The 22,958-nt window shown below is 34.8% G+C and overlaps 2 protein-coding genes across 3 annotated transcripts; one reads left to right on the top strand and one right to left on the bottom strand.

The window, feature by feature from the left end:
- Positions 1-432: 432 nt before the first annotated feature.
- Positions 433-11,695, bottom strand: LOC128172705 (tax1-binding protein 1 homolog). 2 transcript variants are annotated; one of them, XM_052838472.1, is made up of 17 exons: positions 11,567-11,695; positions 10,628-10,914; positions 10,103-10,401; positions 9,299-9,436; positions 8,553-8,696; positions 8,138-8,326; positions 6,910-7,047; positions 6,256-6,384; positions 5,969-6,142; positions 5,077-5,218; positions 4,646-4,732; positions 4,264-4,369; positions 3,634-3,790; positions 3,427-3,501; positions 1,909-2,092; positions 1,331-1,570; positions 433-958 (listed from the first exon to the last, which is right to left on the bottom strand). In XM_052838472.1, exons 2-17 carry the CDS (start codon positions 10,905-10,907, stop codon positions 603-605), a joined length of 2,838 nt encoding a protein of 945 aa, XP_052694432.1. In that variant the 5' UTR covers positions 10,908-10,914; positions 11,567-11,695; the 3' UTR covers positions 433-602. The 2 variants fall into 2 exon arrangements, with proteins under 2 accessions (XP_052694432.1, XP_052694438.1); XM_052838478.1 differs by lacking the exon at positions 3,427-3,501.
- On the top strand, positions 11,670-22,952 carry LOC128172744 (glycerol-3-phosphate dehydrogenase [NAD(+)], cytoplasmic-like). The gene is made up of 8 exons (XM_052838502.1): positions 11,670-11,859; positions 13,786-13,966; positions 14,161-14,301; positions 16,091-16,345; positions 16,861-16,981; positions 17,562-17,671; positions 20,597-20,703; positions 21,529-22,952. The coding sequence occupies exons 1-8, from the start codon at positions 11,759-11,761 to the stop codon at positions 21,623-21,625; spliced, it is 1,113 nt and encodes a 370-aa protein (XP_052694462.1). The 5' UTR covers positions 11,670-11,758; the 3' UTR covers positions 21,626-22,952.
- The last annotated feature ends 6 nt before the right edge of the window (positions 22,953-22,958 follow it).

Genomic DNA, 22,958 nt, shown 5'->3' with positions numbered 1-22,958 from the left:
TCTCAGATTTATATGTCCATCTATCATGATACGTGTCATCAGTATCCACCATATACAATTTGATACATGTAGGATTCAGCTGTCAGCATTGCACACACAAAATAAGAAAAAATCTTTAAGTTAAACAACAGGCCATAATAGTCAGGACTAGTGATGCTAGTTAGTCACACTAAGCAAGAAATAATTAACCCTTAAACCATGGGAACAGAGTGTTCTTATTAATCATTTAGTAACATGATTGTTATCTCAAAGAATTTTGATCAATACATACCGTATATACAACTAATGTTAGATAGTAAAATTACAATCAAAATAGTTACTATACAAACATCACAAACAACACAGCACTACTGTGTAAACACTAGCTGTAAATAAATTATAGCTGACTCTTTACAGCACTGAAAGAAAATGACAAAAAAAAAATCTATAATCTATATAATCATGCTTATACTGAAAGTCTGAGATAGAGTAATCAATACAAGTACCACCAATGAAGTTTTACAGTTATTAATTGCATGGATCAAAATAAATTCAAGAAAGGAAAGATCCAACAAGCAGGATCCATTGTGTTGCTCTGTGTTTGACATTGTCTGTCTGTGTGTTTAGTCCTGGTCCTTGTCCAGGTGCTGATTGACGTGGAACTGGAAGCCATTATCGTCCACTTCCTCTATAAGGTTGTGGCAGATGGGACAGATTTTCTGTACGTGACTCAGAATGTGGGCGTCAAAATTAACCTGATCAATGTCCGCAGAGAAGCTCTCACCACACACCGGGCAGATCTTCATGGACTCTCCAATGGCGTCCTCGAAGCGGTCCTCTCCCTGACCATAGTAGCCGTGGGGGGCAGTGTCCTCTCCTTGGTCGGGGGGAGCTGTGGGGAGGGGGGCATCCACCTCATCATCTCCCACCTTGAAGTGATTACTGCCATAGTTCACACTGATCTCCCCTACCTGGACGTCTGGAGAAAAAAAAGCTTATTGTATTTCTATATTTCACAAAAATTTATTCTTCAAATGCTACAATAAAGCAATTTTTTTCACATAAATTTATTCAATATAACATTAATTTGATTAATTTAGTCTTTAGACCTTGAATTAGTGATGGTTTCACATTTGTGAATTAAAGATGAGCAATTTTTTGTGCGCATTAAAGTTTCATTTTAGACTTCCCCTGCCTAACCATGATTTTAGAAGTCAACAGCTTGTTCAAAAATGTTCAGGCCCAAAGTGAGGTTGTGTATTATACACCAGTGTATATTATATTCTGCAAAATATGGTTGTGATGGTTTCAGACTAATGAATTCAAGATTCAATACAATTTAAGGAATTACCTCCCTCCATGAGAAAGGACTTCAGAGCAGAGAGCCTGGCAGATGGCAGCCTCTCCGGAACCAGGGGTGGGGGGAGTGGTTTCAGGGGTTCTTTCTGGTCATTGGTCAGACTCTGCTGGTCGTCGGACAGATGGTCAGGGTTGACCGACTTCACTGGTCGCGGCTGTCTGATAATGACTTGGTCGGGGTACACAATTGGCTTAATTGTTTGGGGTGCAGTTGCTGAGTGACCCCCATTGTCTGGGTGAACAAAAAATACCAGAGGAAAATTAGAATTTGACTTCATGTAAGACAATACATGTAACATTAACTTGGTGAAACCTAAAAGACAATTACATGTATTCATGTCAAAATCACAAAAGTATTGATAATTAATACACAATGTAGTTAACTACAATGTATGAAATGTACATGTAACAAAGTACACGTTTTGCTTGATAACATTGTATTACATGTACCTATAACATATGTTTGACTTGATCACATTATATTACATGTACTGTATATGTAATATACATGTTTGACTTTATATGTACATGTAGCGCAGCATGCATACAACAGGTGAGATATACATGTACCTGGATATCGGAGTGGGGGCAGTGGTTTGCCGTCCGGTCCCTGACATGGGGACATTGGGGGGTACACAATGGGGGCAGGGTAGAGGACTGGCCCGTGGTAGGGGTTGCCGTACATGTACAGTGGGTAAGGGGTCCCGGAATGAGGAGGCTTCACAGCCGTGTTCTGATGGCTTTCTTTTGGACTCTGAAGAACAAAATATCCAATCACATCTCTTGTGTTACATGCTACAAACATTATCAATTCATGTATGACTGAAAGCAAAATCAAAATGAGATAGGCTTTTAATTTTTTGACATTTAAAGATTTTGTAGTACTGTAGATGTATGTGTTAAAACAATCACTTTCAGTCTCTTTTTCTTAAAGGGGCATGGTCACGATTTTGGTCAAATTCAATTTTTCTGTTTTTATTATTTAAAGTGCTTAAGGAATGCATTTCTACTGACCAATAAAATTTAAGAGTCAGTTGTGGAGTTATAAGCAAGATTATGGCTCACAATTCTTTGTCATGTAAACAAGGCTCGTGCCTTGGTTTTGTTTACATAATTATGTTCAATGTACGAACCTTTTTTAAGCTTCTAAAGCTGATTTGTCTATCCTCTTATTCAGTTTAATCATCGATAAACAGTTTCTTACATTAACACATTCAATTTAGGTCTAAAACTGGAATTTTCACATCTGATCAACATTCAAAATGTAAATTAAAGCTTTACATAGCAGAGAATTGTAAGCTCTGTAACTTGCTTATACCTCAATGAATGACAGTCAAATTTTGGTTGCTTATTAAAAATGCCTTACTGAAGCATTTTAAATACTCAAATCGAAAAATAATTTTTGACCAAAATAGTGATCACGCCCCTATAACACTGGAACCATTATTTTGGCATAATTTTAGTTGGATGATGTAGATTTTTTTGTACACATTCATAAAAGTAAAGAGTATGGGTTATCAAGAATGCTCTGCCAAATAATCATGGGCTGATTAATTTAATTGTATTATTGTTAGGGCCAATCAATCTCTTCATGTCAATTCTCTTTATCCCCTTTCACATTCCGATTGTTTCAATGTGGTTTGTCTTGATAAAAAGCATTCATGTCCTAAATCATTAGAAAAGTGACTGTGTGAAAAAAATGAAAGCTATTGCTTTGAGTGCTGACGTGAACATAGAATAAAGTTTGAAAAATTTGGCTGAAGTGAAGGTGTGAGCACTAGAATTAATCTGGCCAACGTATGGACACTTCGAGTTTGTGCTCAAATATGTATGCAGCAAATTTTCTCATTTTACAGTTATGTTTCAAACTTAGTATTAAGATATGTAAAGTAGTTAAATATAACTGATTCACTTTGACAGCCTTGTGTACATATAGTAGCTTTGTGGTAAGACAAAAAGCATTGGCTTCTTGTTTAAACAGCATTACTAGATGTGTCCATTATTTAGAACACTGCTCTCTAGTTTATTCACATAACTACATTATCAAAATGAAGCTTTCTCTGTTATGACTCAATATATCAAACTTACATCATGCAGTTTTACATTGTCTCGTAATTTACGATTCAGTTCCTCTATAGTGTTGTCTTTGTTCACCAAATAGTTCTGCAAGTATTGGAACAAAAGTCTCGAGAGTCACATCAAATAATACCCTCTAACATTAGCCACATTAGGAGAGTCTGTAGAAACAAAAAGCTTTAGACAGATGTCTATTTGAGAGAGTTTGTATTGAGTTACCTCCAGGGAGCGGACCTTGATATCAGTTTCCATGGAGACCTCCTGTACACGTTTCCTGAGCCGATCAATTTCCTCATCTTTCTTTCGCAGCTCATCATGAAAATGTCTCCGAAGGACTTCCATTCTCTCCTTCTCTTCTTTGTACATTTTCTTGTACCTAATTAAATAAAATGAATTCTTAGGAAGTAAGCACCTGACCATACAGGCCCAAAGTCCCAGCAGTATCAAATGCACACTTTCCTGGCTTTTATCATCACAGATTTTCCCTAAATTACAATTTAAAGAACTTTGTAGAAAGAGATACATTTACATGTTTACACTGTTACATGACTGAATGTAATTAAATTACTTAAGTTGTAAGATATTACAATGCTACACATCTAAATTAGGGTTTTTGATATTGAGCAATTACATTTTATATACAACAATCTTATCAATAACAGTAATTACGATAGTCCACCTAGCCCTGCCTTCACTGCGTTTTCTTATCTAAATCCTGGGATTTTATCACAACTTGTGCACTTGTCTTCAAATAATTTGAGTTGAGAGATGAGTTGAATAATGTTTACATTTTGGTGACAGTACGGCCTGGTCAACAGAGCTCTCCACAACAAGAGAGAGATATCTTACTTGTCTTTCTTCTCGTTCCTCTTCTGAAGCTCTGTGGACACATCATCTAGTTCAGTCTGAAGCTTGGACACAGAGTCCTCCTTCAACTCTGTCCCAGAGGGAGAGTCTACAGAGTATAATCATATACAACGATGAAACAATGTTTAAACTTTCTCTGCTGACACACATAGTTTACAAAGTATATATACAACTATAAAACAATTTATGTTAATAAACTTTCTCTGCAGATACATACAGAGAGTCTACAGAGTAATAGGGACAATGTTTTCTTTCAACAGATGGTGAAACAATGTAACATCCTTAAAGTACCGGTACATGTATGGCTGGTTAAACTCTCACAACAGTTTGTCTTAAGGATGCTGAGATTTGATGCCTATAATACCTGTATTCTGCTCAGTCTTCAGACTGACACTGGTCACTTCTGACAAGGATCCGTATGAAGAAGTTTTGGAGGGTCCTGATCCCAATCCTAGAACAAGACAAGGTACACCATGTACTTACTGAATCAGTTCATGTAAACCGACATGTTACTCCACTTCCTTTGATGAAACATACAGATTTACATGTATTAACTTGGCAGATGACTTACAAGTGTACAATACAAAATTATAAAGATCTGTGGGCCTATTGTTTTCTGTTACTTTCAACGAAAACGGAAGTACGTAATATGGATATGAAATATATTAATACATATTTGATGACTTTGGTCCTAGTTATACAATGTCTGCAGTACTTGTTTAGAAACACTTTAAATTTACTTCCTCTATTAGATAGAACCTTTTCCTACATTTCGAAAGTGTCTGCAAAACTTACTTCTCTGTAGCTTTTCCGCTGCTTTCTGATACTTCTTTTTCTCAACATACAAAGCTTTATATTCCTCAGCAGCCATGTTAAGTCTCTCTTTCAAATCCTCAATTTCTCTCTTGAGTTCCCTCACATATTGGGAATTCTCCTTCTACAAGCATACAACACACCTTACTTTGCTGAGATAGAGGACAAAAAGGACAGATAACAGAACATGTATCACTAATAATAATTATGAGTTTTCTATGTCATTAAAACAAGTTTGATATAAACCAATATATCTACATACAACCCTCTAATTTGAAAACCATCTGTTGGATAAATAGTTTTTTTTAACAACAGCAGAAGGCAAATACCAAAACTGATTCTGATACATGTACTATAAAGGGATCAAGGAAACAACAACCACTAAACTAAAATTTCCAATAACATGTCAACACGTCTTAAAATCCGAATCTGTTGTGGAATAGGAAGGAAACTAGGCTTAATGTTATTACTTCCTTGCCAAAAATCCAATGGCATGCTTTTTCAAACAAGCATCTCTTGTTTGTTTTTTTTTTTAAATTTTTTTTAGAATATCCACTTAAATCCACTTAAATTCTTTGATGCCTCTATCTTAAATACTAAGAAAGGTTTATACCTGTACATGTAGTAGCAACTCAATTCAAATTAAACTCTTCAAACTTTTGTAACAGCAACATTAACTTCCCCGATTTCTAGGTTAGGATATGAAGTCAGTCTTAGTTAAGAATCATGGATCACACCTACAATGCTTTGTCAACCTGTTATCAACAAGAGACAGCTGGAGAGAAAAGACTTAGTGTGACCCCCCCCCCCCCCCCTTTACAATGCTTTGTCAGCCTATTATCAAGAGGTGACACAGAAGGGGACACAATCATACCTTGGTCTTGGAGAAGTCGGCCTGTAGCTCTGTGTGGGTCTGGACCATCTTGGCGTAGCGCTCCTTGAGACTGGCCTGGGCCAGCTGCAGACAGTGGAGGGAGGACAGCGAGGACATATCCCCCCGACTCTGGCTGCTCAGCTCCTCCACCTCTTCTTGTAGCTTGCTCTTCTCCTGAAAACACATTTCTTATTCAACACAACCTCACAAAACAGACACCAATTTAGGGTGACTTTGGATAACAATGTCAAGAACCGAAGAGAGACCTCAATAACTCTGTCTCTTACCTGTAGAGCCTGGCTGAGGTCCCTCTGTGAGCATATCACCTCAGTCCTCAATAGTTCTGTTTCACTGACCATCTGGTCCTCAATCTGAGCCATCTGCTGTTTCAGGGCATGATTTTGACCTTCTGACCTCTGTAAAAATGAACAAGAATTAAGGAACACATCACAACTAGACATTTTTTTATGCTGCTATCTATACTGTAAATGTACTGCATTAGGCTGAGTATTCTGTTTAGCGCTTATGGCAGAATGCGGCTAAATCAAGTATGTCACTTATTCCATGCATATATATAAGAATAGTCACATTCAAGAATGCGCTAATTCAAATCCACGCCAACTTGAATTAAACTTATTTCCACAAAAATATCATAAAAACCAAAAATAATATGTTTACAGTATATGTTGTACAAATTTTGACACTTAAGTTACATGTAAACATTTAACACATTATTGCAAGGTGTACAGTATGAGACCAGATATGTCATTAAATATAACTCAGTTTTATATAAATATCATAAACAAAGACTTAACCTTTATTTAAAGCAAAAAATATGTGTACACAATTAATTTCTAAAAATCACACAAGCATATATACATTTTTAGCATGATCACAACTGTAGATGAATCTGCTTTCCAGGAAAAAGTCAGCCGACTTACCTCAAGATCTTGAGATATTTTTCCATTGATCTCTTCGTATGATTTTATTTCTTCCTGAAGAATGAACTTGACCTTTTCAGCAGCATCAAGTTTATCTTCTGTGTTACGTAACTTTTCAGTCAAAGACTCAATCTGATTCTACAAAAGAAAAGCGCAACAAAATCAAATAAATCTGTAGAAAAATGAATGAGGTTCTCCATTCATCAATCTGCTAAATTCAACAGTACTTTTATCATCCTTTAGATATCAATGCACTTCACACATTATATATAACAGTACATGTATGAAATTGAGTTCAATATCATGGTATCAACACAGTTTACGAATTAAAGCATGACTATGTCTTGTTAAGTTCAGTGGAAAATAGAGGAGAAGGAAAGATTTTTATAAAACATTTGGTCGGCAAATAAGGGGGTTGATCCCACGATCTTCTGACATGAACAGTTGTTGTTTGACATGATATTACTGAGCAAAAGTCAGTGATGATAACTAATACAGATATCATGACATTACACTGAGCCACATGTACTTGTTAATGATGTTACAGAGATACATATACTTGTAAAATGTTGTTACACTGAGCAACATATACTTGTAAATGATGTTACACTGAAATACATGTACCTGTCAGTGTTTTTTTTCACCAATTTGGGACTGGGGGCTGGGGCCCTTTCAATTGGGAAAAATAGCGACAAAACAGGAAAATTGGGAAAATTCATTTTCATTGATAATAATGAAATTTAATGGTTTCTATGACTATAATTTATTCAAAATGAAATACAAATTAAAGCACAATGCTTCTTTTTCTATTGTTCATCCAGTATTCATTACCGTAACCGAAACACGCTAGATAAGACGTACGTAAAATTTTGACAACTCGTACAAAGATTTTTTTAAAATTACAATTGGGAATTTTTGGTCTGAAATTGGGAAAATATTTGGAAATTTTCGATTGGGACTGGGGCCAAATTTCGGCCCCAAATCAGGCTAAAAAAAAAAACACTGCCTGTATATGCAATTGATGTTTCACTGAGCTACCCATACATGTAAATGACATAACACTGAGCTACATGTACATCTAAATGACATAACACTGAGCTACATGTACATCTAAATGACATTACACTGAGCTACATGTACATCTAAATGACATTACACTGAGCTACACAATCAAGTAAATGAGCTATATATACATGAAATGTGTGTATATGTAAATAAGGTTACACACCTTGTCCTCTTTGGACATGACCTGCTGTCTCTCCAGCCTCTTTCTGACCTCCTCTAGCTGGTCCTTCTTCTCCTGGATTTGTCGCTTCAGTTCCATTTCCATACTCTCGTGTTTAGCGACCTCCACTCTCATCTCTTCAATCTGGCGACCGTACTCCTGGGCCGAGCTCTCAGATGTCGTGAAGTGATTCTAAATCAATCAAACACACAGGCAGCGTCATTAAATACTTGATGCTTAAAATGCAATTATCAAATTCCAAAACAGTGGAAGGCCAAATGGCAGTGCTGATGATTACTTATTTTTTTATTGAGTTAAAAAGTGAACATTTCATTTAATCTTTTTAAAGCATTCCTTCTTAAAAACATTGATTTTTCTTAGAACTTAAACCATTGATACATGTACCAGAGAAACATACCTTGTACAGTTCCATTTGTTCTTTCAAAGTTCTGTTCTCTCCTGCTAGCTCATCCTTTTCACCTGTCATTTTCATCAAAATGACCTGCAAACCTTTCAGAGCCTCATCTTTTTCTGTCAGTTTGGCTTCAACATCACTTTTTTCCTGTATCAAAAGGAACACAAATTTATTGTACTATAAAATATATTTATTTCTTAATTACCACTGGCACCAAATCTATACATTAAAAGGTGTCTGAGAAACACATGTCAAACATTCATCTGAAGAAATTGCTTAATATTTCATTCTTAAATTAACATGTAAAACATTAATCTTTATCCTTAATGAAAAAAATGTTAACTGTTTTTAATGCTGATGAAGACTTCTTTAAACTTAAAGGTGATTATGACATTGATTTCTAGTTAATGCAATGACAAAGAATTCTAACTTTAAAGCATTTAAAAACCCAATGTAAACATCAAATTGTATAGTGTATGTTATAAGACTGACATAAACTTCTAATTGTAAAGAGTTTATGAACTAACATACTGCTGTTTCATCAATATTCATTGATTATCAATTTTTGTAGATTTAATTCACGTATCTCTGAAACTATAAATTTCATTAAATTCATGAAAATTAATGCATACATATATTAATAAAACCACAGTAAATCTGATCTTGTTGAGTGCACATCAAACTGACATAAATTGGTTACGACTGTAAGGACAACAATGAAGAGGGATCAGTGAAGCATTACTACTCACACTGAACAGTGTCTCCTGCTTGGTCTGTAGGGCCTCGGAGGCCACCATCATGTCCCTGGCCTCCTGGTTCAGCTGTTTGATGTAGTTCTCTCCCGCTCGCACTTGATCCTCCAGTCTCTTGTTGTCATCCATCAGACTCTGTAACCAGAGTACGGTCACATTTAAACTCATCCAAAAAATCCCTTGATCAGAAACTGACACAGCTGAATGCTTTATCACAGAGTTTACTTTATGTCTGTTACACCTGTACATCTGTTGTTACTGCATATCTGTGTACCTGTATGTCTGTATGACTGGTATATCTGTATGTCTGTTGTACCTGTATGACTTATGTACCTGTATGACTATTGTACCTGTATGTGTCTGTTGTACCTGTATGTCAGTTGTACCTGTATATCTGTGGTTCCTGTATGTCTGTTCTTACTGTATGTCTGTTGTACCTGTATGTCTGTTGTACCTGTTTGTATGTTGTACCTGTTTGTATGTTGTACCTGTATGTCTGTTGTACCTGTATGTCTGTTGTTACTGTATGTCTGTTGTACCTGTATGTATGTTGTACCTGTATGACTATTGTACCTGTATGTGTCTGTTGTATCTGTATGTCAGTTGTACCTGTATGTCTGTTGTACCTATATGACTGTTGTACCTGTATGTCTGTTGTCCCTAAATGACTGTTGTACCTGTTTGACTGTTGTACCTGTTTGACTGTTGTACCTGTTTGACTGTTGTACATGTGTGTCTGTTGTACCTGTATTACTGTTGTTCCTGTTTGTATGTTCTACTCTTAGCATGGGATCTACCAACCTGCAGTTCTTTCTCCGTCTCTGACAGGCGGGTGAGCAGCCCGTCTCTTTCACACTCCAGCTCCTGTTTCCCAAGCACCAGGGCTTCCTGCTCTGACTTGAGTTTCTCAATGTTTTCCTCCAGGACTATTGTCTTGGACCGAATCACAAGCATGTTTGTCTCCTCATCATCAAGCTCCACAAAATCATCGGCACTGGGATTCTTGAACTGGAATGGCGTGCTGGCTCCGCGGATCTGTCCTGCACTCGTCACGTAACAGAACTGGTAGAACTCCCCATCCTCCCCAGGAAGCTTATGAGCTGTAATACAGTGACAGTTTATACAGTAGCCATACACTGAATGGAGAACTTTCTAAATTATCAAGATAACAACAAGTGTAAGCATTAGAATGCTCTAAATTTTAGTTAGGTTTTAATGTATATATACATATGTACTTCCCTGCTAACAATGAAACAAATCAGAGAAAATCTTTTTTTTTCTTTCATGTTTAGATATATCAAAGTTTAATATACATATAACATTTACCTGGGAAAAGAATGCTTGTATCAATTTCCTTTCCAGCTTCATAACCTGTTGGTGTTTGTGCCCACTCGTAGTAGTAATAGTCCCTGGTGGTCATCCAGCCGACCTTATAGAGTCCCACCCAGTCCCGTGAAGTTGGAATTAGATCTGGAGTGATTGTGTATCGGCATTCAATGTGAGCATCTGCTGGATAGGTCTCAGGAATACGCTGAAAGACAACGGCTGCAAACTCTGGACGCTTCTGTGGAATGTTTTCCATTTCTTTTTTTGTTTCTTCCTCCATTTATTATCTAAAACATCAAAGAGACCCAGACTTATAATTATATCATATTAAGAAGTTGTCAGTCCAGTGCAATGGGGAAAAATGGAAAGGTTTGAATTACATTAATTATCTTAGTTTTGATGAAATAATCAAATGATTTAAGACAGAACCCTTGCTGCTTGTACCTGGTAAACTTGACGGCTGTATCAAAAAGCTCCAGATTACTTACAAGTTACATGTTCTATTTATCAAATACTTAGTGGTTGGATTGATTTAGTTAACATTTCATCTTGTGGAACATTTTATATTGGGTTTAATGGTCTGTATAATCAGTGTAAACAGACTTCGCATATTATCTTCTATAAAATAAATAATTCTTCTCATAAGAGACCTCAACAAACTTAATCACTGTTCTGAATTAATGCCACCTACCCTAATAATAATCTTCTGACGAAATAATTTGTAATGCCTTGGAAAATATTTGCAATGTGCATTTATCAATTCTAAAAATAAACTTTGCGTTACATTACTTTTGTTACCAATATATCGAAAGTAGAAAATCTCTCTCTCTTTTAAATGATGAATTCGTTAGCCAAATACGATAAAATATCAAAAACATTAATGTCATCTTCTAACATTTGGCGAATACATAAAAAATCAGCTATATTTACAAAATTTACCTTCCCCGTCTTATGACGACGTTTATTTTTGTTGTGACGTCTAGTTGTTATCTGCGCATGCGTTAAAATAATCGACATCCTTCGTTCGGCACACCTTGAATAATTCCCTTATCATCCAATCGCAACTTCTCGGGCCTTTCCGGGAGTCTTGGGAAACATTTCCGAGAGGTTACGATTGCCTTCCACAAGAGTATGTCCGAAAATTTCAAAGCGCCAAATACACACGGATGTTACAGCGACCTCGAAACGGACATGGAGAGGAAAACTGTCAGCATCGTAGGTTCAGGAAATTGGTGAGAGAAACAGAAAGACATTTCATTTGTCTGTTTCATGTTTTCTTTTAGATGACACTGTGCTTCGAGTATTCTTCATTTTTTTTTTTACAGTTTGCATTTCAGGAAACAAAAAAAAAAATTGTCAAAATTTCATGAGCCAGCTTTTCCTGGAATACCCTTTAACGAGATAATTAAACAAATAAAGAAGAACCATTCCAAAAATGTTCAGTTGTGTATAGCATGTAAATGTCCATCATCGGTTTTGACACTCCAGTCCAAACGATTTCACTATGCAATTAAAAAAAATTAGCCAAGGTATAGGCAGGTTCATGCAGCACAACCTCCTGATTTAGCTATATAGCTTGGAAAAGCTATATAGCTTAATAGAACACTTTTAAGCAAAAAATATATTTCCATTGTTTGGGTAACTGTCCACCACGTTATGTGCACTGAGGCGTGGATAAGTATGAGTTCTTTTCATTGTGCTGAATTATTACAAATCAATTATCTTGTTTACCATAACTGACCTTCTTTACATTTCATTCAAGAAGTAACTGTGAAGTCATGAATCAATTGCCCCAAATCTTGTAGAACTTGAAAATGCAAAGTCTCTAAAAGAGACAGAAATTGATGAGTAATCTTTGCATGCATTATTTACAGAACATTTTAAAGTTGAAAACTATAACTGCACTAAAGTGCAATTTTGTTAACATGCTGAAAAAAATACACATTTAAGAAAATTGTATGACAAAATAGCTAAATCAATTTATTCTGAATAGCTTTTTTAAGCTTTATAGCTTAAAAAAGCTATATAGTTAAATCAGGAGATTGTGCTGGACCTGATAGGTACAAGCATTTATCCGTTAAATATGAGGTACATGTCGCACAATTTTTTTACTGCATGATATACTTACAAGTCCACCTGATCCATTTATTGTGGGGAAGTACAACCAGTTTTCGTTATGATGTCAAGTATCACTTTAATAGCTTGTATGTGTAGAGGATTTGAAAATGACCTCAAATAGGTATTTTACATAAAAGTACAATTGAAATAGATAAATTGGAAAAGATCAAATATCTTCATTAATACATTATCATTTTTCACTTGGAAAAAATCACAGGAACAAAAAAAAATTTCATACAGAGATTATTAATGTGAAATGTTATGACATATTTTCTCCATTTGAAGTCACACGGAATACCTCACACAAGTTTTAAGCTTTATCATCTAGGTACTATTCAATGCCAAAACCTTGTAGACTCTTTTATGTTTAGCAGTGTATAGCTGCAGGTCTGTAGCTCCCAGTCTGAAAAAAAATTGAATGCACGACCTGAGAGCTACAGTGCATCCCATAGTTAAAAACGGCAACAATGTTCACGTTGTTTGAACCCTGGGGTATTTGTGATTATCGAAAAATTAAGCAAAATGTGAACCAAGGATATCTTGGGACAAAGTATAAATATTGCTAACATACAAATTAACAAAAGTTTTGGCTGTATTCAAACTCTGTATCTGCAGGTTAGTAGTCTGATACCATATCCACTGCACTCTAAAGTTAGTCAGTGTTGTTGATACATGTATAAACAATTTCCCAATTCAATTTAAATGTTGGAGTGTATTGTCATTAGAAATATAAATCATTGGGTGTTAAGGACCCTTAAATGTGAACTGAAATTACATGAGAATACATGAACACATATGAACTAAAACATATAAAAGGAAAACCTTTTGATTTACTGGAGACAAACCTCTGTGTTTTTTAAGTGCAAAAGAAACCATTTTAATACAATTTTAGGATGTAATGAATTGAGACGTCAGCAACTATTATTGTTTTTCTGTGAAGTAAAACAAAACAGATGGTGAGATACATGCTCTAAGCTAAAGTTTGATGTGTATTTTCTACATAAATTAAAATATTCTGTTAAAGGGAATTTTTTTGTCAGGGGGTCTGCGATTGCCAAAATTCTTGGAAAAAATGTGGTGGAGAGGAAGGAAAAATTTAACCCAGAAGTTAAGATGTACATGTACGAGGAGATGATTGACGGCAGAAAGCTGACGGAGATCGTCAACACTGAGCATGAAAACGTCAAGTACCTGCCAGGCATCAAACTCCCAGAAAATGTGGTTTGTTGAACAATATGTGGAGTTGTTACTGCATGTTTGACATGAACAGTGTGTGAGGTTGATATCTGTATGTTTGATCCAAGCAATAACATTCGAAATGTGAGTTTGAAGTTTCTATGTTTGATCAGCCCTTCTCATTCTGGCAACAAGAGAGGCATACTTTTTTTGTTCTGACTTTCCTCTCCTGATTACAGGTAGCAGTTCCAGACCTTCTAGAGGCCACAAGAGAGGCAGATATCTTGGTTTTTGTTCTACCTCACCAATATGTCCACAAGATCTGCAGTACTCTGAAAAATAACATCAAACAGGGCACAGTGGCAGTTTCTTTGATCAAGGTAAAAAAAAAATATTTTAAAAATCAAATCCTCAAAGAATAATGACACACATTTATTACTCATTTAGTACTTAAACAATGAAATCCTTGAAACAAGGCCCTATTGAATCAGTAATAATAAAAATCAAGAAAAATTCAATTCAGCCCCATAAAATGAAATGCTTTACAGTTTAAACTTTTATGTATAGTGCTGAAACCCAAAAAGCGGACTTGTGAATCATTATAATCTAAGCAGAGTGGTTTTGACTTTTTGACATTTTTAGTTCACAGCAATTTCATTGTCGGAGTAAACCTCCATTTATCACAAATCTAGCATGAAAGTACATGCTACAGCTTATGTAGCATTGCATTGATTGATGACACTTTCTAATTGGTGTGTATTTCAATTGCTATTTGCAACAAAGATTCTGATTAGTGTATTTATCAAATTTATCAAATGCATGTTGAGAACATGATGCTTATACTTGGAAACAAATATTGGAGAAAGAAAACTAAACTGTAAAAAAGTTGTATTCCCAAGTTAAAATTACATACAGAGTTATTTGAGAACAAATGGGGTGATGTTTAGGTACATGAGTAAATAATGTTAGTGAAAAAAACCCAGAGAAAAGGTAAAAGTACGGATTGGTGCATATAAATTAAAGTCACAGACTGTACTTCGCTCATAGAATAATGTTATTCAGTTTATTGTGAAAAAATTTGTCAGAAACTGTTTAGTGCAATTGCATGAGTTGAACAGATTGTTTTTCCTCACAAAAAGCTTGCTGCCAAATGTAGAATTTCTGGAAAATTCAGGTGAAGAGGTCATGAAATCCATTAGACGTTTTACAGCATGTCCTCACTTACCGGTATTTGCTTACAATAAATCTGTACTGAAAATCTTCGAAACATTGTCGCCAGATCCGTAATATGAAGAAGTGTGATTTGTTTATATATACATGTAAAACTCTAAAACGGTGACTCCATCAGCGCATGAATTTTACAATCCGGGTCGATTAACATGTTTGAGAGAAAGTTGGCGGCAAGTAAAGCGTCAACATTAGTAGTAAATATTGTCTGATGAATATTGAGGAACATGTAATAAAATTAATGTTTTTATAGACTGAGTGAGTTACAAAATAAGGTTAATCACAGAACAGTCCAAAATTGAACACGTTTGTACCAAAAATATTTAGTTTGGTGTACGTTTGATAACACATGGGAGCACATTTGTAGAAGTGTGTCATTGATTAGTTGAAGTTCAATAGAATTGCAATTTATGTTATATTAATTGTTAGTATCTCTGTGAATTCTTTGGAATAAGCTACAACAAAATAAATACTGCTTCAACTTAAATTGATGAGTTAAAAATGATCCAAATTATGGATGAAGCATTATGCTGAAAAATGAAATGGGGAACCTGTTTAAACACTGTGTTTTTGATAATTGTTTGCACCACAAAAACAAGAAGTGATCATTGTGAGAACTCTTGGTCAACTATTGCAGTGGTTTAGTTTTTGCAGCCTAATACAGAGTTAAACATCACAAGTGGCAGTTGATGCATAATTATCAATACATACCACAAAAGCAGGTAAGAGTGGGCAGTTACTCAGAGGGCCAATGAAAATGCTTGTTTCATAAACTGCAACTCAGATTCAAATTGTTCATCTATTACAACCAATAGTGTCATCACTCAACGCATCAGTCTATCGGTTGCAGTGTGTACACCCAAGTTAGATTTGCGATAAAACAATTTGTGAAATGATAAAACAATTTGTGAAATGATGTGTTTTATTTTGTTGTTGTTACAGGGTTTTTCGATTCATGAAGATGGAGTAGTAATTCCAATGTCCAAGGTAATTGGTGAGGATCTAGGGATTCCCTGTGCAGCCCTGAGTGGAGCCAATCTTGCCACAGAAGTAGCCCAGGAGCAGTTCTGTGAATCCACGATAGGCTGTGAGGATGACCAGATGGGACAGTTACTGAAGGAGCTATTTGAGACACCTTACTTCAGGGTGGCAGTGGTCTCTGACAGGCAGACAGTGGAAGCATGTGGTGCACTAAAGGTAAAAAGAACCAGTATCACTTTGACAATCTATCACTTAAAACAGTATCCAGACAATCTATCACTTAAAACAGTATCCAGTCAATCTATCACTTAAAACAGTATCCAGTCAATCTATCATTAGAAATATCCAGACAATGCATCACTATAAAAAGTATCCAGACAATGCATTACAAGACACAGTATCCAGACAATGCATTACTAGACACAGTATCCAGACAATGCATCACTAGACATAGTATCCAGACAATGCATCACTTGACACAGTATCCAGACAATGCATCACTAGACATAGTATCCAGACAATGCATCACTTGACACAGTATCCAGACAATGCATCACTATAAAAAGTATCCAGGCAATGCATCACTAGACACAGTATCCAGACAATGCATCACTAGACACAGTATTCTGACAGTTTGTTGCAAATGGTATCATTACACTGCAGGTTTTCACTGTTCTATTCACAAATTGTTGGATGTATTGATTGTACTGATATCATTGTTCTGTTGACAGAATATTGTAGGTATTGGTGCAGGCATTGTTGATGGTTTGGGTTATGGTGACAACACTAAAGCAGCCGTCATACGACTCGGACTTATGGAGATGATCAAGGCCACAGAAATGTTTATTCCAGGTACAAGGATAGATTAAATTTTTCACTGATTTTTATGCCCGCCTTTGAAGAAGGGAGGGCATATTGCTTTGCTGCTTTCTGTCGGTCGGTTGGTCCACCAAGAGTTTCTGTTCATTTTCTTGCAGAGGATGTACATATTGAAATGAAATTTGGTATACAGGTTTAGCATGATAATGTCTAGGTCAAGTTCGATATTGGGTACGATCGAACAATTTTCGACAGAGTTATGGCCCTTGAATGTAGAAAAATTCCAGTTATTTGCAGTTTCCGCTCATTTTGTTTTCAGATATTTCCAAGGGGGGGGGGGGGGGGGCATAAGTGTTTTACAAACAACTCTTGTTTTAATAAATGTATCCATCTCAATTTCAAAGACTTTACAGGCTCACTTTATCTGAAATTGATTTAACTGATAGTTTTAAGATTTTGATGATCTGTAAGCAATCTAATAATTCCTTTTTTTTTTTTTTCATATCATGATTGGACAAGAAAAAAATGCTTAACATAATTGAAAAGGATGTTTTCAATACATACAAATCTGCTATCTTTACGATATTCTGATCTTGTTTGCTTTGATTTTTAGAAATGAAGGTGACCACATTCTTTGAGAGTTGTGGTATAGCTGATTTAGTGACGACCTGCCATGGAGGACGCAACAGACTGCTGGGAGAATCCGTCATCAAGTCTGATAAAGTATGAGTCTAGAATCTGTGATTAAATCTGATAAAGTATGAGTCTAGAATCGGTGATTAAATCTGATAAAGTATGAGTCTAGAATCTGTGATTAAATCTGATAAAGTACGAGTCTAGAATCGGTGATTAAATCTGATAAAGTATGAGTCTAGAATCTGTGATTAAATCTGATACAGTGCAAGTCTAGAATCGGTGATTAAGTCTGATAAAGTACGAGTCTAGAATCGGTGATTAAGTCTGATAAAGTATGAGTCTAGAATCGGTGATTAAGTCTGATGAAGTACGAGTCTAGAATCGGTGATTAAATCTGATAAAGTACGAGTCTAGAATCGGTGATTAAATCTGATAAAGTATGAGTCTAGAATCGGTGATTAAATCTGATAAAGTATGAGTCTAGAATCGGTGATTAAATCTGATAAAATGCGAGTCTAGAATCCATTATCAGATCTGATAAAGTATTAGTCTTGTATCCACTATTAAATCTGATACAGAATGAGTCGATTCTGTCATTAAATGTGATAAGGTAAAAGTCTAGAATCTGTCATTCAAAGTGAGGCCAAAAAAAAAATATGTGTGTTTCCGGTAACATGTTCCCCAAAATTAGGGTAGGTAGGTAGGCAATTACTTTTTTTTTAACTTAACTTTTTATTTTAACTTCACATTATATTTAACTGTTTTTTTTAAGTAAACTGAATGTGAAAAGTGCAGGCCCCTCACACCCATTTTTGGTACTGGGGCCGGAGCCAATGGATTGGGAAAAATGCAACGTTTTGATAAAAATTGGGAATTTTTTTTCTTACTTTACACGTACAGTCCCCTGGACAGAAAACTAGGATATCGATATACTAATATGATTTTTTGAGAAATTAATATTTTTTTTTTAAATTGTTTTCAAAACTGGGGACATGTGCGTAAAACATTGAAAAGATAAAAAAGTTTATTCATCGAGTTTGATACAAGTTTCTTAATGAAGATTTAAAATTTCCCAAAAGGTCTTTGTGTAATTACTATATACATGTATGTCAAATGGCAAAGAAAAAAATGAAAGTTTATCAGAATTTTTAAAAAAGTTGTCTTATTTGTATTAATGTAAAATTTAATTTATTTTTGTATTTATACCTTTTACAAATAAATGTTTTTTGATTGTGTAAGCTGAATGACAATATTTATAAAATCAGTCTGTACTAGTCTGTGTATTTGGGGTATTAGTCCAACCCTCTGACCCACTTACTACCGTTTTGTAGAGGATCTGTTTAGACAAACATTTTTATAATAATTTTAACATTTATTGCAGAATTATAAACTATTAACAGCTTACCAACCAAATGTTATATCAGGATTAAAAGTAATAAACATCGTTTTTCAATTAAACTGTCTCTGTCTGAGGAAATTCTGCCTAATTTAATAAGTTACCGATCACAAGAAACAGTTTACAATGCGTTAGTGTTGCACATCTTCACAGTGTTTTTATGACTGCTGAATATACGTTATATAAATTTAGAATAAATATGGTTTTCTTTTAGTTACATTATTTATATTGGTCATTCTCAAATTGGGAAAAACACACTCAATTTTGGGAAAAAGATGTCTTTTTTACTTTGGGAATTGGGCCGAATATCGGCCCCAATTAAAGAGAATCGAGAGGTCTGAAACTCTTATAAGCTCTTCTCCTCCCTCAAGAGACATATGAAGAAACATGATAGTGAGCCCCAACATGTGTGCCCTGTGTGTAACAAACCATTTTATAATAAATGGGAAATGAACCGTCATCTCAATAGAACTCATTTAATGCCTCAAACGTCGATCCTTTGGCTTTGCTTGCTTCAAAATTATGAATTTCTCCGTATAAATTCCCCACAGTCCAGTGCCCAGGAAACTATTTATTGCATTAATTTCGGGTGAATGCAGACAATTTTTTAACTTAAACCCCATGACAACATGTGGTGGACTTGGGGTTGCGATACCCGCCATGTTGTCGAGTATCTACACATGTGAAATCTTTTAAATGCTTGAAAAGACGATTTTTTATTCATTTGTTACAAGCGTCTTTTTAACTGCGCCTGTTTTGAAGACTGTAGTTTTAGAAAGAATTATGGTACGTAATCCGGATTTGCAATAAAAAGTGCTAGGGTCGGCGGGTAAAATTAGGGTCGGTCGGGATACCGGAAACACACATTTTTTTTTTCGCCTGATACAGAATGAGTGGATTGAGTTGATTCTGTCATAAAATGTGATAAAGTAAGAGTCTAGAATCGGTGATTAAATCTGATAAAGTAAGAGTCTAGAATCGGTGATTAAATGTGATAAAGTATGAGTCTAGAATCGGTGATTAAATCTGATAAAGTAAGAGTGTAGAATCCGTCACTAAATGTGATACAGAATGAGTCGATTCTGTCATAAAATGTGATAAAGTATGAGTCTTGATTCTGTCATAAAATCTGAAATATATCTGTTTCTAAGAGGGCAATATAACTGTTTCTAAGAGGGCGATATATCTGTTTCTAAGAGGGCAATATAACTGTTTCTAAGAGGGCAATATATCTGTTTCTAAGAGGGCAATATAACTGGTTCTGAGAGGGCAATATAACTGTTTCTAAGAGGGCAATATATCTGTTTTTTTAAGAGGGCAATATAACTGTTTCTGGCATGATTGAGCAGTTTCCAAGGCATAGTAATAAAATTATCTTATTTGTTACGTAAAAAAAAACTTATTCAAAAATGTTATACTTATTACAGAATATTTCTTCAAATAGGATAACAATAGATTTAGTCATTAGGTCATGTAGATTCCTTAAAATACAAGGTACACCTGTAATACAGTGTATTATAGATAAGTTCCATAGATTCAAACCCTTTTAAAAACTCTCCATCTGCATGATCTGTTTGTAGTTTGATGTTATGTGAAGTATTGAATTCTTATTTCAGACAATCAAGCAATTAGAAAAAGAGCTGATGAAGGGCCAGAGTTTCCAGGGACCTCTGATTGCGCGGGAGATCTATACCATGTTAGAAAAGAAGAACATGACCGATAAGTAAGCATTTTCTCTCCTTCATCTTAAACCATCTCCTTCATAGTCCTAGTGCTCAGAAAACATTGTAAAGTAAAGACACAGAATTAATTAATTCTTTATTTTGTCCCAGTTTATAATTTCAAGCCACAAAATGGTGAAATTTTAAGAAACATACTGACTGTTAAAATCGACTACGAATGCAACCCAGGAAGCAGTTGCTATGTCTTGAGAAAGTTTTGTCATCAAAGTCAATATACAGGCTTATAATACTGTATACTATTTGATATAATTACATTTTTTAGTGTCGTTGTCTGTGATAACACTACAATCAATTTTGTATTGTTCCGTCCAATAAATTCAAATGATGTATTGTCGGGGCTTAAGCTACAAGGTTTGCATAACTAAAAGAAATGAAAATCACATGGCAATATTTTTTATATTTAGTTGCACAATTTCTAAAAATTATATAGAAATAAGTAATAAAGAATCATTCTTTGAATTTTATGAGGTGATCATCTCAGTCAGAGCATGATCAAATCTATCATGAAGCCCTTTAGACTTTTGTTGGATTTTAACATGCCCCAATAAAACTCATCAGAATAATTCCTTATTCCTTAAAAAGTAAATCTAATTACGAACTGGCTTTGTACAGATTTCAAATTGGTCTGGTGAGCAATGTGCTCCATTACCATAAGCATAATGATTTTTTTGTGTCATAATGTCTATGATAAAAAATTAAGGTTGCTTGTAATTTTGTAAGATTCCATTGTACCTAGAAGGCAGTTGGGGCCATATTTTTCTCTTTATCACACTGATGTCTAATGAAGATTACTGCTCTTGTTGTAGATTTCCACTCTTTACTGCCATTCACAAGATCTGCATACGAGAGATGGATCCCAAAGAGTTTATATCTTGTCTGAGAAACCACCCAGAACATCTATAGTACTCTGGTCTTCCTTGATATATTAAACACAGCTCTGTGATAATATTGGATGTCTAGTTTTATCAAGGTTTTATAATATCATTCATTGAAAGAATGATTTGATATATATACATCATGACTATATACATTTTACTGCTTATCTTTTAAATATTTTGTTAATTTGTTTTGCATATTAATTTATATACTTTAAGGTAAAAACATAGAACGTAAGTCATGTGTTTCACGTTTAGTTGGTGCTTTGGTGGATTTGCATAATACAAGGAAGCAATAGCAACTACAGCATTCTTATGAAGTGCAAATAAAAGTGAAAGTAGATTATTGTAAAATGAAAGTTAAATGTAAAAGAGATTTAAAAATCTTAATTTGAAAAAGTGAAACTGTACATCAATGATGTCAACTTTGTGGATTGGTTGTCCTGATGCAGATTTCTGGGATCAGCTGACATGCAACCACCAAGGGCATCCAAAGAACAGTTATCTGCAGATGTATGACAAAAGGGGGAGTTTTTTTATTGATTAATGGTAGACCCCAACTGTTCTTGCCATAAATTGTCCATAATATGAACAATTAAAGAGATCTCTGATTAACTGTTTATATCCTAATAAAAAGCCACCAAAAAAAATGTTTGTCTTCCCTGACACTGCGTGTAAACTGGGGGTAGTCAGGTAAACGGATCTTTTTACAGTGTACAGTTGTCTTCAAACCTTTGTTACTAAATAACAATAATGGAACAGCAAACTAATTTTTGTAACAAAGTTGATGCCTAGAATATTCATAAAACATGAGTTTGGTAATTTTTCAATTATTCAAATGAAAAAGTGCTAACAAACTTTTTTTAAAAGGTGGCCTAATTGAAAATGTCATTATCTTATACATTGTGTGTATTAAAGAAAATACCATGTATGAAACCAAGTATTATTTGGTATTCCATACACCAATTTCAGTTATTCATTTTTCTCAGAAAGTCAAGCAGAGAAATCATTTTCCCTGTTGATTGCATTTTGATTTTGAAACAGTTTGAAATGTTATACCCTTCTTCTGATGTTTGAAGACAAATTCAAAATATATCATGGTTTTGAGTGATTGTTTTATTCTAAAAAGAAATTTTTTTTTAAATGTATTTCGATATAGTCTTCAAATATGTTTATAGCTCTACATAAATACAGTGTATATTTTTTTTTCATTTTGAAATCCTATTTCTTGAGTCTTTATTATTTTACTATATATATTTTATCATGGATTGTTGTTTTTTTCTGTTTTTGTTGTGTAAGTAATCATTGTTAGCAACTTACCACAGAACAAGTTTATTAAACGATTGTATTTTTAACTCAGT

Source organism: Crassostrea angulata, chromosome 1, assembly GCF_025612915.1.
Source record: "Crassostrea angulata isolate pt1a10 chromosome 1, ASM2561291v2, whole genome shotgun sequence".
NCBI lineage: Eukaryota > Metazoa > Mollusca > Bivalvia > Ostreida > Ostreidae > Magallana > Magallana angulata.
Note: the sequence above shows the minus strand (reverse complement) of the source record. Positions and strands in the feature narration are given on the sequence as shown.